Genomic DNA, 12,825 nt, shown 5'->3' on the forward strand with positions numbered 1-12,825 from the left:
CAGATGCAAACAGCTGCCTCTTGAGGCTCTGGAGGAGAGCGGTCCATGGCACCCTGAGCATACCGGCGGTGCTCAGAAATGCTGGCACCTGCCTCCACGCAGCCTGAGCCAGCCTGGGGCAAGGAAGGCGACACGGACAGGCGCCTCCCTCCTTCGTTCCGGGCTGCCCTCCTCTCCCCGGATCACACACACACGTGTGCACACATGGGCACACGCCCTGGGAAGAAACAAAGCTGCCTGTTTCTTCAGAGTCAACCTTTCTTTTTTTTCCCTAAATATGTCATGAGAAAAATCACCGTTCAACACTGGGACGAAAACTCAGGCAGCTTGGGGTCCTGGGGCCCTCATTCCACGACTCAAGGCCAGGCCTGCACGCATGCCTCCCCCAGCCCCTCGGAGGCATGCGCTCAAGGCCCTACTGTGTGCCAGGCAGGCTCCAGGCCCAGCCTTCTCTGGAGTTCCGGACCTCGAGACTGCTGAGGAGATAAGCCCAGTGTCATGAGTCAGGCTTGAGAGCACGGGGGCTGGGGGTTCCGAGAACTGAGAGACCCTGAGGAGGCGGCCTCTGAGGCAGCCGTGGGGCAGGAGCGGAACGCTGGCCCCAGGGAGCCCCTCCCTCGCCCCCTCGCCCTGAGCCGACACATCCTGCCGCGTCCGCGACGGGAGGCCTTCCAAGGGGCACTTTGTCTGTGTGCCCACAGGGCCGTCTTTCTGGAGAGGGCTCTGAGGCCGCCTTCTTAGTATCAGCGAGTCTCTGAGCCAAACAGGTGAAGAATCCTTCGTTTTGGATTTGCTTCGTAACCAAGGAAACCGAGGCCCAGGAGGGATGGCCTTGGCCATGGCTGTTTGGCAGAATAGGTTCCCGAGGGGACCCGAATTCCTGGGGTGGGGGACGGGGTAGGGAAGAAGGGTGCTTCCTGGGGGAGGGGGAGGAGGCAGCTCCAGCCTGGCCAGAGGTCAAGGGTGAGCTATGTTCTTCATGGAAGGAAGCAGGCCCAGAGAGGGCTCCGACTCCCCCAAGGCCACCCAGCCTCGAGCAGGTCTTTTACCTCCCGCGGGATAGAAGGGCCACCCTCTGGCTGGTTGGCAGTAGGCAGGCAGGAAGGCAGGTCTCAAGGAAAGGGAACGTTCTGCTCGTGGGACCTCTTCCTCTGAACTCTTAGCGAGACCTGTGGAGCAGCTGCGGCGAGTGGGGGAGGCGGCTCCCGGCAGGTAGGGGATGACAGAACAAGTCCAGGGGGACTAGGAGGGGTCCCTGGGGGCAGCAGTGGAGCCCTGGGACTCCAGGAGGTGCTCCAGGCAGAGGGAGGAGCAGGAGCCTGCCCTCCCTCCTCTTCCCTCCCCCCACATCCCCCCCACCGCAGAGGCTGGGGCGGGCCCAGCGCCCTGGGAGGAGGCGGTGTCCCTGGCTCCGGGCCCACACCCACCGGTGCAGCGGGGCAGGGCTGGCCAGGCAGGGGCGGGGCCACGCCTGGTGTTATAAGAGGCAGCCAGGGCACCGAGGCAATGAGCTATCGCTCAGCCTGGCAGCAGGAGGCTGGCAACAGGCACACTCTCCACTCCAGTCCAGCCTGTGCGCTCCGCCGCCGCCATGGTCGCCGTGCCCACCGCCTGGTGCTCCATCGCTCTAGCCCTGCTCGTGGCCCTGCACGAAGGTGAGCTCCCCTGGCCTCGCTTGCTGCAGCAGCTCTGAGGTTTATTCGTCTACGTCCCCCTCTGGGGCTGCCATGCCCTCCAAGGCAGCTGGGAGCACACAGGGGCAGCAGTGGCTGCAGGGGGCTGTGTAATGAGAGGTGCTGCAGGCACAGGGCAGCTGCTGGTCCTTCCCACCCAGAGCCGCTGGGGCTTCCCCCGGCTGGCCTGGAGCTCCTGAGCAGCGAGGAAGCCGACTTCCTCGGTTGTGCAAGAGGAGGGGCCCGGCGGGTCCCCATCCCCGCTGTGCCAGGCGCCCCGACCCTCCTCTCCACCTCTCTCCCTCCTGTGCATGCAGGCAAGAGCCAGGCGGCTGCCACCCCCCACCTAGAGCAGCAAGTGCCCACGCCCCGTGCCCGAGGCTCCCACCTGCGACCTCGGCGTTGCTCCTGCAGCTCTTGGCTCGACAAGGAGTGCGTCTACTTTTGCCACCTGGACATCATCTGGGTGAACACTCCCGGGTGAGCTACGGGGGGATCCAGGTGGGGCTGCAGGGGCGGGGGTGGGGGCCGCTGGCATGTTGGGGAATCTCTGGGACATGCCAGCCCCCCTGGGGGCATTGGGCTGTTATCAGTAGCCATCAGTTATTGCTTCGGCTTCCCATGTGGGGGCTGCCTGGGCAATACAGCGGGCTGGCCCCTGAGAATCCTCCCCGTAGCCTGGTAAGCGAGTGGGGGCTCCATTTTCCAGACCGAGGTACTCAGGCTCAGAGAGGTTAAGTGCCTTCCCCAAGATCACACAGGAAGGAGTGAGTGGTAGGTGGAGGCTCCATCCTAGGTCCGGGGATGCCAGCGCTCAGAGTGGCTCTGCCATGCCGCCTCTGCATGATCTTCCAAGAATAATACGATTAATGGCATGGCCCGTGTCTTGACGGTGCCAGGCCCTCCAGCAGGCACTGCTTGTGCGTTACTTTCTCGGGAGCCCCTCCAAGCTCCCCATGAGGCAAGTATTTCTGTGGTCCCCAAATGACAGATGAGAAACCTGCCCTGTGTCACCTGGCAGAGCCGGGGTGGGGGCCCCATGCTGTCTGTTCTGTCTGCACCCGCACTGCCTCCGGGCCACTGCATACTTCAAGTTGAAGTTTCTGTGTGTGTTTGTGTTGTGTTTTTTTTTTTTTTTCTTCCCCAAATTGCAAAAGACAAGAGAAGCCCTGCACGTAAGCGCGTGTGGAGCTAATCCGCATCTAAACACTGGCTCAGGGCGGGAACCTTGCCAGTCCCTGCGTGCTGGGTCTACCTGGAGTCATTACAGCTCCAACCACACCGTCTAAAATTAGCTCTGGCACCCGAGGTGCTGGTCCAACCGGCCACAGGGCCCCTGCCCTGCCCCTGGCCCGCCTTGGCCAGACTGAATCTGAAGTCGATCTCAGCTGATCTCACACACACATGTGCACGTGCACACACACACACACATGCACACTCATGCGCGTTTTTAAGTCAAAGCTCTAAGAAACCCTGGTCGCCCTTCCAGGCGCCTGGAGACCAGGTGGGGGCAGCTTAGCTGTGAGCCTACTCCTGTGAGGTGGCATCTCCCCCCTCCTCCAGGATGAGCTCAGGGTCTTCTTTGGCAGGGGGAGAGGGGGAGAAGCAGGTGCAGGGCAGCCTGGCTCCAGCAGCCCAAGTTCTGGTCCGGGTGGGGGGCGGGGGCGCTGGGAGGACCTCCCACTTTTCTGCATAAGGCGGGAGCACAGCTTCCACCCCCGCTTCCCATACAGAGCAGGGCCGGGGGAGTCAGGAAGGGACACGGGAGGGCCAGGGTCTTGTGGGGCGACCTGGCACCCCAGGAGGAGCCTGTGGTGGGATGGGGTGTGCAGGATGGGAGGGCTCGGGCTGGCTGCCGCTGTGGCTACTCTGGTGGCCTGGGTGTGGCCATGCCAGTGCGCAGTGTGGACAGTCCCGGCTTGCAGTGGTCTTGGTTTATCTAATCCTCTCTCTCTCTCTCTCTCTCTCTCTCTCTCTCTCTCCCCGCCCCTCCACCCTACACCACTACCTCGCTGGCTGCCCGCCCACAGACAGACAGCTCCTTACGGCCTGGGAAACCCGCCAAGACGCCGGCGCCGCTCCCTGCCAAGGCGCTGTGAGTGCTGCAGTGCCAAGGACCCCGCCTGTGCTACCTTCTGCCATCGAAGGCCCTGGTACGTGGGCACCCAGCCTGCACCCGCCAGGGGTGGCTGCTGCCTGGATCTGTCCTGGAAAGCAGGGTGTCCGGGAGGCCAGCCCAGGAGGGGAGTGACTCAGTGGGACAGGGCAGGGTCCAACCCACAGGCTGCCCTGGGTTGTCAGGCAATGTCCCTTCCTGCAGGGACCCAGTCACCCCCGGGCTCCCCTCCTCGCTGCACCGCCCAGCTGTGGGGGGGCTTCTGAGAGAATATATGACATCCTCATTCCTGGGCAGGAGGGACTTTCCACAGGTGACAGCGGAGGCAGCGCAGGCCCAGAGAGGGGACCCGATGCGGCCTGTCAGGCCACACGGCTGGTCACGTGGAGAGCTGGGCTTTGGGTTCAGAGCCGAGGCTCAGGGGACGCCCGAGCTTTCTCGGTGGAGAAGTCACACCTGCGGTTGGGAGGCCGTAGCACCGTCCCAGAGCTGTCGTGGAGCTGCTGGGGCCTTTGTCCAGCCTCTTCACTCTCTGAGCCTCAGCTTTCCCATCCGTAGAAGGCAGGGCAGACCCTGCTTCTCCCCCTCTCCCCCGGGAGCAGCGTGGAAAGCAGACCCGGGCTTGGCAATCCCCAGCCCCCGTTCCTGGGACTGTTTACGGGAACCCCCTCCCTGGAGACTCTGCCCTGCCTCAGTTTCCCCTGCGAAGAGCCAGGCTCAGCTGCAGGTGGCTGGATTCGGGGGAGGCCGGCTACCCGCCGCCTCCTTCTGAGGCTGAGAACACACTCCCGGCAGCTCAGCTTTCCTCGGGCCCCACCCCACCTGGGAAAGGAAGGATGCCAGGTGCCTGAGGCGGAAATGGATCCGTTCCTGAGGGCGGGGGGGCGGGGTGCTGGGCCGGGCCTCCCGCCAGGTGGCCTTGGGGCCCTGGACAGCCCCTCACTGGCGCCCTACTGCTGTTCATTCAGGCCTGACGCTGTGGCACTCCCAGGCAGTGTGGCCCCAGCAGCCAAGGTCCAGGCTGGCAAGACATGGGCCACGGCAGGAGAGCTCCTCCAGCGGCTGAGGTGAGGGCCACCGGCACTGATGCAGCGCCTTCTGTATGCTCTGCCCATTTCCCCTATTCTCCCTAAGAGGCAGGATTGGTGCCGATGGGGCAGCCCTGGAGAAGGGCGTTTGCCCGCGGCCACACGGCCGGCTGAGGTATCTGGCTGACTCCAGAGCCTGTGCTCTTCGACGCTGTGCTCTTTGTTACCAGCCAGGCCTGGAAGTGGACTTTGATAGCGGGTCTGAGGGGTCATGACTGTGGAAGGCCCCCAGGTGTTCATTCAGACTGTGTCTGAATCAGGCATGTCCCCACGGAGTGGGGTCCAAGGGACGGACCGCCCAGCCTGCTCCTTCCCAGTGTCCCAGACTGGATCGCCTTCCCGGCGGCCTCATCAGGGCTCAGCTCGAGGCTTGGCCCCAGGAGGTGCCCATGGACGTTTGTGCAAAACCAAACGGACTGAAGAACAGACACCCCACATCCGGCCATGTAGCAGGGTGGCTAAAGGGGCACAGCTTCTGAGCCATGCATTTTCCTGAGGTGAACCCTAGCCCTGCTGCACGCAAGCCTTGGCACCTTGGTCTTGTCACAACTTCTCTGGGCTCCCGCTTCTATTTCCGAGGCAGGGACAACAGTGGAGTCTGTCTCATAGGCTTGTTGTGTGTTTGTTAGCATCTGTGAAGAGCCTCAAGCAGGACCCGGCCCCTGGGCCCTCTGGGCATCTCCACCATCCCTACCTCTGCCCCCGAGGGACCCTGGGGGCTGGCCAGTGGCGGGGTGCAGCCTGGCCCCTCCGTGGCTCCCATCTTGGGGCAGACGGAGAAACAGGAGAAAAGGCAGGATAGTGGGACAGGCAGGACCCAAGATAGGTTAGGAGGAAAAAACGCAAGGGGAGTTCCCGTCGTGGCGCAGTGGTTAATGAATCCGACTAGGATCCATGAGGTTGCGGGTTCGGTCCCTGGCCTTGCTCAGTGGGTTAACAATCCGGCGTTGCCGTGAGCTGTGGTGTAGGTTGCAGACGCGGCTCGGATCCTGCGTTGCTGTGGCTCTGGCGTAGGCCGGTGGCTGCAGCTCCAATTCGACCCCTAGCCTGGGAACCTCCATATGCCGCAGGAGCAGCCCAAGAAATGGCAAAAAAAAAAAAAAAAAAAAAAAAAAAAAAAAAAAAAAAAAAAAAAGACAAAAAACGCAAGGAGTTCCTGTTGTTTAGTGGGTTAAAAACAGGACAAAGTGTCTGTGAGGATGCAGGTTCCATCCCTGGCCTCGCTCAGTGAGTTAAGGATCCTGTGTTGCCACATGTCGCAGCATAAGTTGCAGAAGCTGCTTGCATCTGGCGTTGCTGGGGCTGTGGCATAGGCCAGCAGCTGCAGCTCCGATCGGACCCCTAGCCTGGGAACTCCCATGTGCCTCCGGTGCGGCCCTAAAAAGAAAAACGATTTTGAGACAGGACTTTGCAAGAGGTTGGTCCTTCATAATCGGCACAGAGCGTGCCTTGCCAGCCTGTACGCAGCCGCACAGCAGTTCAGGCCTGTTTTTCTTTTAAAGACCAAGAAAGGGGCTCAGAGAAGTTGTGACCTTTGCCCAAGTTCCCCTGGCTGCGAACCCAAACCAGCTTCCCAGCTCCCAGGCCAGAAGGCCCTGAGCCAGGGATGACGCGCGAGTCCCAGCCAGGGTCTCGGTCAGGTTCAAAGGGCAGCTAGGAGCCACAGCCGTCTGGTTGGACCACCTGGAGCAGGACCTTGGAGAATGGGGACGTGAGGAAGCAGCATGGCGGGGGGGCAGGAGCAGCACAGGCAGGGGCCAGACGTGGGAAGGCAAGTCAGGGGAGCTCCGCTGGGCTGCCCTCGGCCGTAGAGCCACTCTGGCACTTGCTGTGGATCATCTGCTTTGTCCAAGTCCTCGCAGGCAGAGAAGCTTCTAGGCCTGGTCTGGCCTGTCCTTGATATCGAGGCCTGGTTTTCAGGCTCAGCTGTGGCCACCCTCTGACTCCGTGTCATGAATTAAGGCCTCGAGCCCCTCTTAGAGGCTCCCATGGGGAACCCTAGAGCAGTGCGTATGCCCTGAGATGCTCAGTCGACCTCTCTCCATTGCAGGGACATTGCTGCAGCCAGAATCCGCTTTGCTGGACAACAGCAGGAGGCAACGAGGGAGCCCAGGCCTACCCACTCTAGGCGGAGGAAGAGATAGCTCTGGAAGCCTGTGTGGAGACGGAAGGAGAGGGCCGTCCCAGGCCTGGGGGACCCTCCACCTGTTTCCTGGGCCAGGAAACCCACCTGCTGGACTTGGTACAAGCTCTGGCCTCCTCGCTCCGGGGAGAGAGCCTCCCTCATGGCAGCTCCATGCCCTCACACTGCCCAGGAAAGCCCTCAGGCCCTGGGCTGCAGAGCGGCCTCCCACGCTGGCTCCAGCTCCACGGCCCAGCTGAAAGGAACGGCGTGGGGACCCTGTGCGGAGAGGGGTAACTGTCTGTTGGCTGCAAACCAGGAGTGACACACAGTGGTTGGCGCTCACAGCTAAGCCAGCCCTGGAGGCTGGATGGGTCTGGCCAGGGCCAAAGTCCCGGCTGGCCCCTGTCTGTCCCCTTCAGCTCTCCTTGCCCAGACTCCCTGTACCCTCACACTCCAGGGACCCTCCTGGTGAGAAGGGTCTGTTCTGCTTCACCTGTCTGTACATAACTTATTTGCTCTAAACTTTTAAAATTCTGAGTATTTATTTTAATGTATTTTTTTAGAATCTCAGTTACCTGCGAACCTGTGTTTATAATAAACAATGAAATGGTACATTCTGGTATTTTGGCTGAGGCGGGGGTCTGAGCCACGGCTCAGGAAGGGGCTGCTTGGGCGTTCCTGTCATGGCTCAGCAGAAACAAACCCGACCAGTACCCATGAGGATGTGGGTTCCTTCCCTGGCCTCGCTCCGTGGGTTAAGGATCTGGCGTTGCCGTGAGCTGTGGTGCAGGTCGCAGACGCAGCTCGGATCCCTCGTGGCTGTGGCTGTGGTGTAGCTTGGCAGCTGTATCTCCGATTAGACCCCTAGCCTGGGAACCTCCATGTGGCACAAGCACGGCCCTAAAAAGCAAGAGAACAAAAGAAAAGAAGGAAAGAAAGAAGAGAAGAGAAAAGAAGGAAGGAAGGAGAGAGAAGAAAAGAAAAAGGAAGGGGCTTCTTGCAGTCAAGGGAACACAGGCAAGGGGAGAGGAGCAAAAAGCCTGGGCCGGGGGGGCCAGAGCCCTGAGCTCCGCACCCCCGCGCCCTGGCTGGGCGCCCTGGCTGCTAACCCCCTCTCTGGGCCTTTGCCTACCATGTGCCTGGACAGGCACGAGCAGCGTGACATTCGGGGTTGCAGGAACTATGTGTCTGTCCGGCCAGTAACCAATGACCAGGCTCTTCCCGAGACCATGTCTGGAAAGAGTCAAGACTTTGAGTCCCCTCGCCCTGTCCCTCCAGCGGCCGCCTGTGAGGCTGGGAGCAAATCCGTCCAGTGAGGGCTGGGGTCAGATGGATCCCAAGGCCGTGTGCAGCCCCACCAGACCCCGGCCCTTGTCCCTCACCCTGGGCCGTAGACAGGGCCCTGCTGGGGACGCTCAGCACGTCTCTGACTGAAGAAGCCTGGGGCTCTAGGATCAGGTCGGTCCATCTTGCCAAGACCCAAGAAGCGGCCCACCTGAGTCCCACAGGCCACCAGAGGCCAAGGCCACCCCTGCCGGCTGCTGCCTAGACCCACACCGTCCATCTCTGCCAGATCCCCCTGTGAGCGAGCTGGGCCATGCTGGGGATGGCAGTCTGTGTGGCCCGGGTGGCCAGCAGTTGGGGATACAGTGTTGTCTCTGCAGCGGCTCTGGTGGCCACTCTGGCGCAGGTTCAATCCCCGGCCTGGGAACTTCCACAAGTCGCAGGCACAACCAAAAACAACAATAATAATAATAATATTTTCCACGCTATTCTAATCCTGCCTTGTCCGTGAACCCAGCCCCGACCTCCTCGTGGGGGAATAACACGTGGACACACATTGAAGCCTACTGGATACTGGTACTTTACCCATATTAACTCACTTCATCCCCACGACAACCCTAAGACATAAATACCTTTATTATCCCCATTTTACAGGTGAGGAAATGAATGCACAGAGAAGGCAATTGTCTTGCCTAAGGTCACACAGCCAGTAGGTGGCGGCATCGGTATTTGAACCCAGGGTCGCAGGCATGTGTGGATTTGATAGGTATTTGTTGGTGGAATTCACGGACCACCGATGTAGCATGACACTGGACAAGCCTCTGCTCTTTCAGAGTCTCCGTTTTTCAATCTGTAAGATGGAAAAACAGCAGTTCCCACCTTGTGGAGCTGATGCAAACACTAAGCGCGTAAGTCTCGGTGCCGGGCTCGGCCCTGGGCTGACAAGAGGCAGAGGCTGATTGTCAGGCGGGCGGTGGTGACAATGTCACAAGCGGGACAGGCCCCGAGAGGCAGGACCTGAGGGAAGGGAGGGGTGGGGGCCCGCTGGGCTGGACAGGAGCCGTCAGAGAAAGACTTGGGACTAAGCCGCTCCCCCCACAGCCTCAACGAAGAGTAGGGCTCAAATGGCCAGAAAATGAAGAGGGAGTCACTGGCAGAGGAAGGGGAGAGGTTTAACAGCGGGGGTGACAAAGGCATTTTCCACGGAGGACCCCTTGTGGCCAGAGCGCCATGGGCCAGAGTGGCAGGAGGTGAAGCCAGAAGGCCCAGGAGGGCAGATTAAGGAGCCCGGACGCTCCTTCTTGGGCCACTGGCACTTGTGAGAGGTCTGTGAGCCGCGGGGACCTGGTCAGAGCTGGGCTCTGGAAGCGTGCCACCAGAGGCCCACACAGGGCAAGAGTGAACGAGGGGACAGGAGGCAGGGAAGCGCTTCACCCCGCCCCAGGGGTCCATCCTGGATGGGGAGGGTTGGCGTGACGGAGCTGCCCGGGCACGGGCTCCCTCCCGCATCCCGGGCAGCAGAGATGCCTCTTCAAAACGCCCTGCCCGCCCCCCCGAGATCCCCAGGCCACAGCCCGGCCAGGCAGCAGCGAGGGGCCCCCCAGGAGGGCGGGGCGGAGGAGGCCAGGCCCAGGAATGCAAGCTGAGGGCGGGCGGAGGCCCAGGGAGTGAGGCCTTGGCACCCTGGCCCGAGGTCAGAGGTCAGAGACACAAATGATTCAGTGGCGGAGGTGATTAAAGGGAGGAGAGGAGGCCCAGGAGGCGGGTAGAAGCCAGGAGATACCGCCGTGCCCTGGACCCTTATTCCCAGGAAATGGGGGAGGCACTTTAGGGGGCCCTCCCCAGCCCTCCTTCTGTCGCCCCTCTCTCTCGAGATGAAGAGGTTGCAGAGTCAGGGGTCACGTGCGCCCAAGGGCCGAGCCGGCTTCCAGACCACACTCCAGGCAGCGGGGGCCCCAGCGTGTGCGGGGAGGTGGGATAGAGTTTGGAAGGAGCAGAGGAAAATTTGAGAAGAGCCGCTGCCAAGTCAAACTCAGCCCTGGGAAGAAAGGTGTCGACACCTCGGAAGAGTTTGTCTGGATATCGCGGGACAAAATCCCCTCCTTTTCCTGCTGTTTTCGTAATTTCTTAACAGATTTTGTCAAGATGTTCGGAGTCAAACTTCAGATCCTTTGGACGGGAGCGCCAGGCAGAGAGAGGCCAGAAGGGGGCACGGGACGACCCACGCTGACGCGGGGCTCCGTCTCGGTCACGTGCACAGATGCGAGCGGAGGCTGAGGGGGGTTCGGTCCCAGGTCCGGGGCTGTGCGGCCTCCTCCACGTCCAGGACACAGACCCGGCCCTGCCCCGCCCGGGGTGGCCGCGTCCCTCCACCCGTCACTCAGCAGGGAATGCCAAGGAATTAGTTTCATTCTCACTCTCTCGGAATCTCAGGGTTTTCGGTTAAGAGAAGTCACTTGCCTATCAGCGCCATAAATTGCTGGAGGGCGGCCAGCCACGCACCCAGCAAATAGGAACCGTCACCTTCCAGAGACTCGCGTGAGCAAGACAGACAGAGCCCGGCCTCCCAGGCCGAGAGCAGAAGCCCTCAAGAAAGCCGGGTCACACCCGAGAGCAGTCTGGCCTTTGCCGGGGGGAGGGGGGGGGGGACCAGAGTTTGGGGTGAGACGGTGCAAACTGTGGCGCTAAGAACAACACACGAGGAGCACAGGGGCCAGGATCCAGTCTTTGGTGACGGAACGATGGAAGATAAAATGAGGAAAACAATGTAGGCGTAGGTATGACTGGGTTACTTTGCTGTAGAGCAGAAATTGTCACAACATTGTAAATCGACGATAATTTAAACTTTTTAAAACATAAAAGAAAACACTGTTAAATATGAAGATAAAAGTAACAGCAAGCAGGAGTTCCCGTTGTGGCTCAGTGGGTTAAGAACCTGGCTACTATCTCTGAGGATGGGGGTTTGATCCCTGGCCTCGCTCCGTGGCTTCAGGATCCGGCGTTGCTGTGAGCTGTGGTGTAGGTCACAGACGCGGCTCAGACCCAGCGATGTTGTGTCTGTGGCATAGGCGGGCAGCGGCAGCTCCAATTGGACCCCTAGCCTGGGAACCTCCATACGCCGCAGGTGCGGCCCTAAAAAGGGAAGGATAAAAAGGTAACAGCGAACATTTACTGAGCGCTCATTAAGCGCTTCCTTTGTTCATGGATTCCTCGGATCCATGCAGCAGCTTCCATGGTGACTAGTCCCATTTTAGAGAAGAGATGCCTGCGAGGTTATGTAACGCACCCCAAGTCTCGCAGCCAGCATGTGACTGTGCTGGGATTTAAACCCCAGGCTCTCACCGTGCATGCGGTCCTGCTGCTCTCAGAGACACCCACAGTGTGGCGGGGCCCCTGGAGTGGGGGCACCCGGGAAGGCTTCCTGAAGGAGGCGGCATCTAGGCCCAGCTCAAAGGGATCTGTCCAGCGAAAGAAGGAGGGGGCATGGGGGAGGCTGGAGAGGGACAGGCAGGAATGGGCAGTGCCCTCCTGAGCCCCTGGCGGGGGGGAGGGGCTACAAGTAGGGAAATGACAGCACCTGCCACCCCCCACCCCCGCCACCGCCTCAGACAGCATCTCCCTGGAGACCATCGCCCCGCCTGCAACAGCCTCCGCTAGTGCTTCCTGCCTTGGATGGAACCCCTGGCTGCCTCGAGGTCTCAGGGGCTGGCAGGGAAGACCCACGAGGGCAAAGCACAGGGGCAGGATGTGGGCCGTTTTGGGCGTTACTGGAGGGAGGGTTTGCAGAATGAGTAGGATTTGCAGACTCTGGGTGAGGGAAAGAGTCTAGAGAGAGGCCGCCAGCCTGATCCGCAAGGGCCAGGCTGGGAGCAGCATCCAATGCCAGGAATTTGAACTTGAGTGATGGGGAGCCAGCGAAGGTGGCTGCTCGGGGGAGAGAGCCAGGACAGGAGCTGGCCCTGGGAGGCTGGCTTATCCTTGGCCCTTCCCGCCTCCCCAGCCAGTGCTTCCAGCTCAAGGGGGCCCTCCCAGGACCTCGCGGGGGAGAGCGGAGTGTGGGCCTCGCCTCTGCCTGCCAGGGACCTGAGCCAAGAGCCCTCAGCAGCTCGGAAGGGGGCCGTGTGCAGACCCGCCAGGAACCCTGGAAGAGGAATGCGGCCTAATTAATTCTCCAAAGCTCAGAGGGCCTCGCCTTGTGGGAGCAGCTGCCAGGACAGGCCTGCCAGGACGCCACGGGCCCAGCCCGTCTATCACTCAGAGCACAGGGCAGCAGCCTGGGAGCTGGGAGCTGGGAGACAGGGCCCTGGGGACCAGCCCCTTGCCTCCAGGGACACACGTGTCCTTCAGCCCCCTTCACGGTGGAGAATGCAATAACAGTAATAGTTGGAGCCAACAGGCCTTGAGGGCTTCGAGGGAGCCGGGCCCTGAGCGAAGCTGTACTGATTTCTCACCATCACGAGCGGGTCCTGTTATAAACTCCATTTGCAGAAGAGCAAACTGAGGCTCAGACGTGTGAATTTCCCTGACCAGGAGGATATG

At 60.9% G+C, this 12,825-nt stretch overlaps 1 protein-coding gene across 3 annotated transcripts; it reads left to right on the plus strand.

Annotated features, from left to right (window-relative positions):
- Positions 1–1,505: 1,505 nt before the first annotated feature.
- Positions 1,506–7,614, plus strand: EDN2 (endothelin 2). Of its 3 annotated transcripts, XM_021096940.2 has the most exons (5): positions 1,506–1,655; positions 1,991–2,153; positions 3,704–3,826; positions 4,758–4,856; positions 6,928–7,614. In XM_021096940.2, exons 1-5 carry the CDS (start codon positions 1,592–1,594, stop codon positions 7,019–7,021), a joined length of 543 nt encoding a protein of 180 aa, XP_020952599.1. In that variant the 5' UTR covers positions 1,506–1,591; the 3' UTR covers positions 7,022–7,614. The 3 variants fall into 3 exon arrangements, with proteins under 3 accessions (XP_020952599.1, XP_020952600.1, XP_084821623.1); XM_021096941.2 differs by lacking the exon at positions 4,758–4,856 and having other exon boundaries at positions 6,928–7,169; XM_084965497.1 differs by lacking the exon at positions 1,991–2,153 and having other exon boundaries at positions 6,928–7,169.
- Positions 7,615–12,825: the final 5,211 nt, after the last annotated feature.

The sequence above is a fragment of the Sus scrofa genome, chromosome 6 (genome assembly GCF_054392235.1).
Source record: "Sus scrofa isolate SSC_HxYL_T2T_F1_AM1 chromosome 6, Sscrofa_HxYL_maternal_Yorkshire_Landrace_v2.0, whole genome shotgun sequence".
Taxonomy (NCBI): domain Eukaryota; kingdom Metazoa; phylum Chordata; class Mammalia; order Artiodactyla; family Suidae; genus Sus; species Sus scrofa.

Coding starts and splice junctions, on each gene's coding strand:
- EDN2 (XM_021096940.2), top strand. CDS start 1,592: ATGGTCGCCGTGCCCACCGCCTGGTGCTCCATCGCTCTAGCCCTGCTC. Junction 1,656..1,990: donor GCTCGTGGCCCTGCACGAAG/GTGAGCTCCCCT, acceptor CTGTGCATGCAG/GCAAGAGCCAGGCGGCTGCC. Junction 2,154..3,703: donor ATCTGGGTGAACACTCCCGG/GTGAGCTACGGG, acceptor GCCCGCCCACAG/ACAGACAGCTCCTTACGGCC.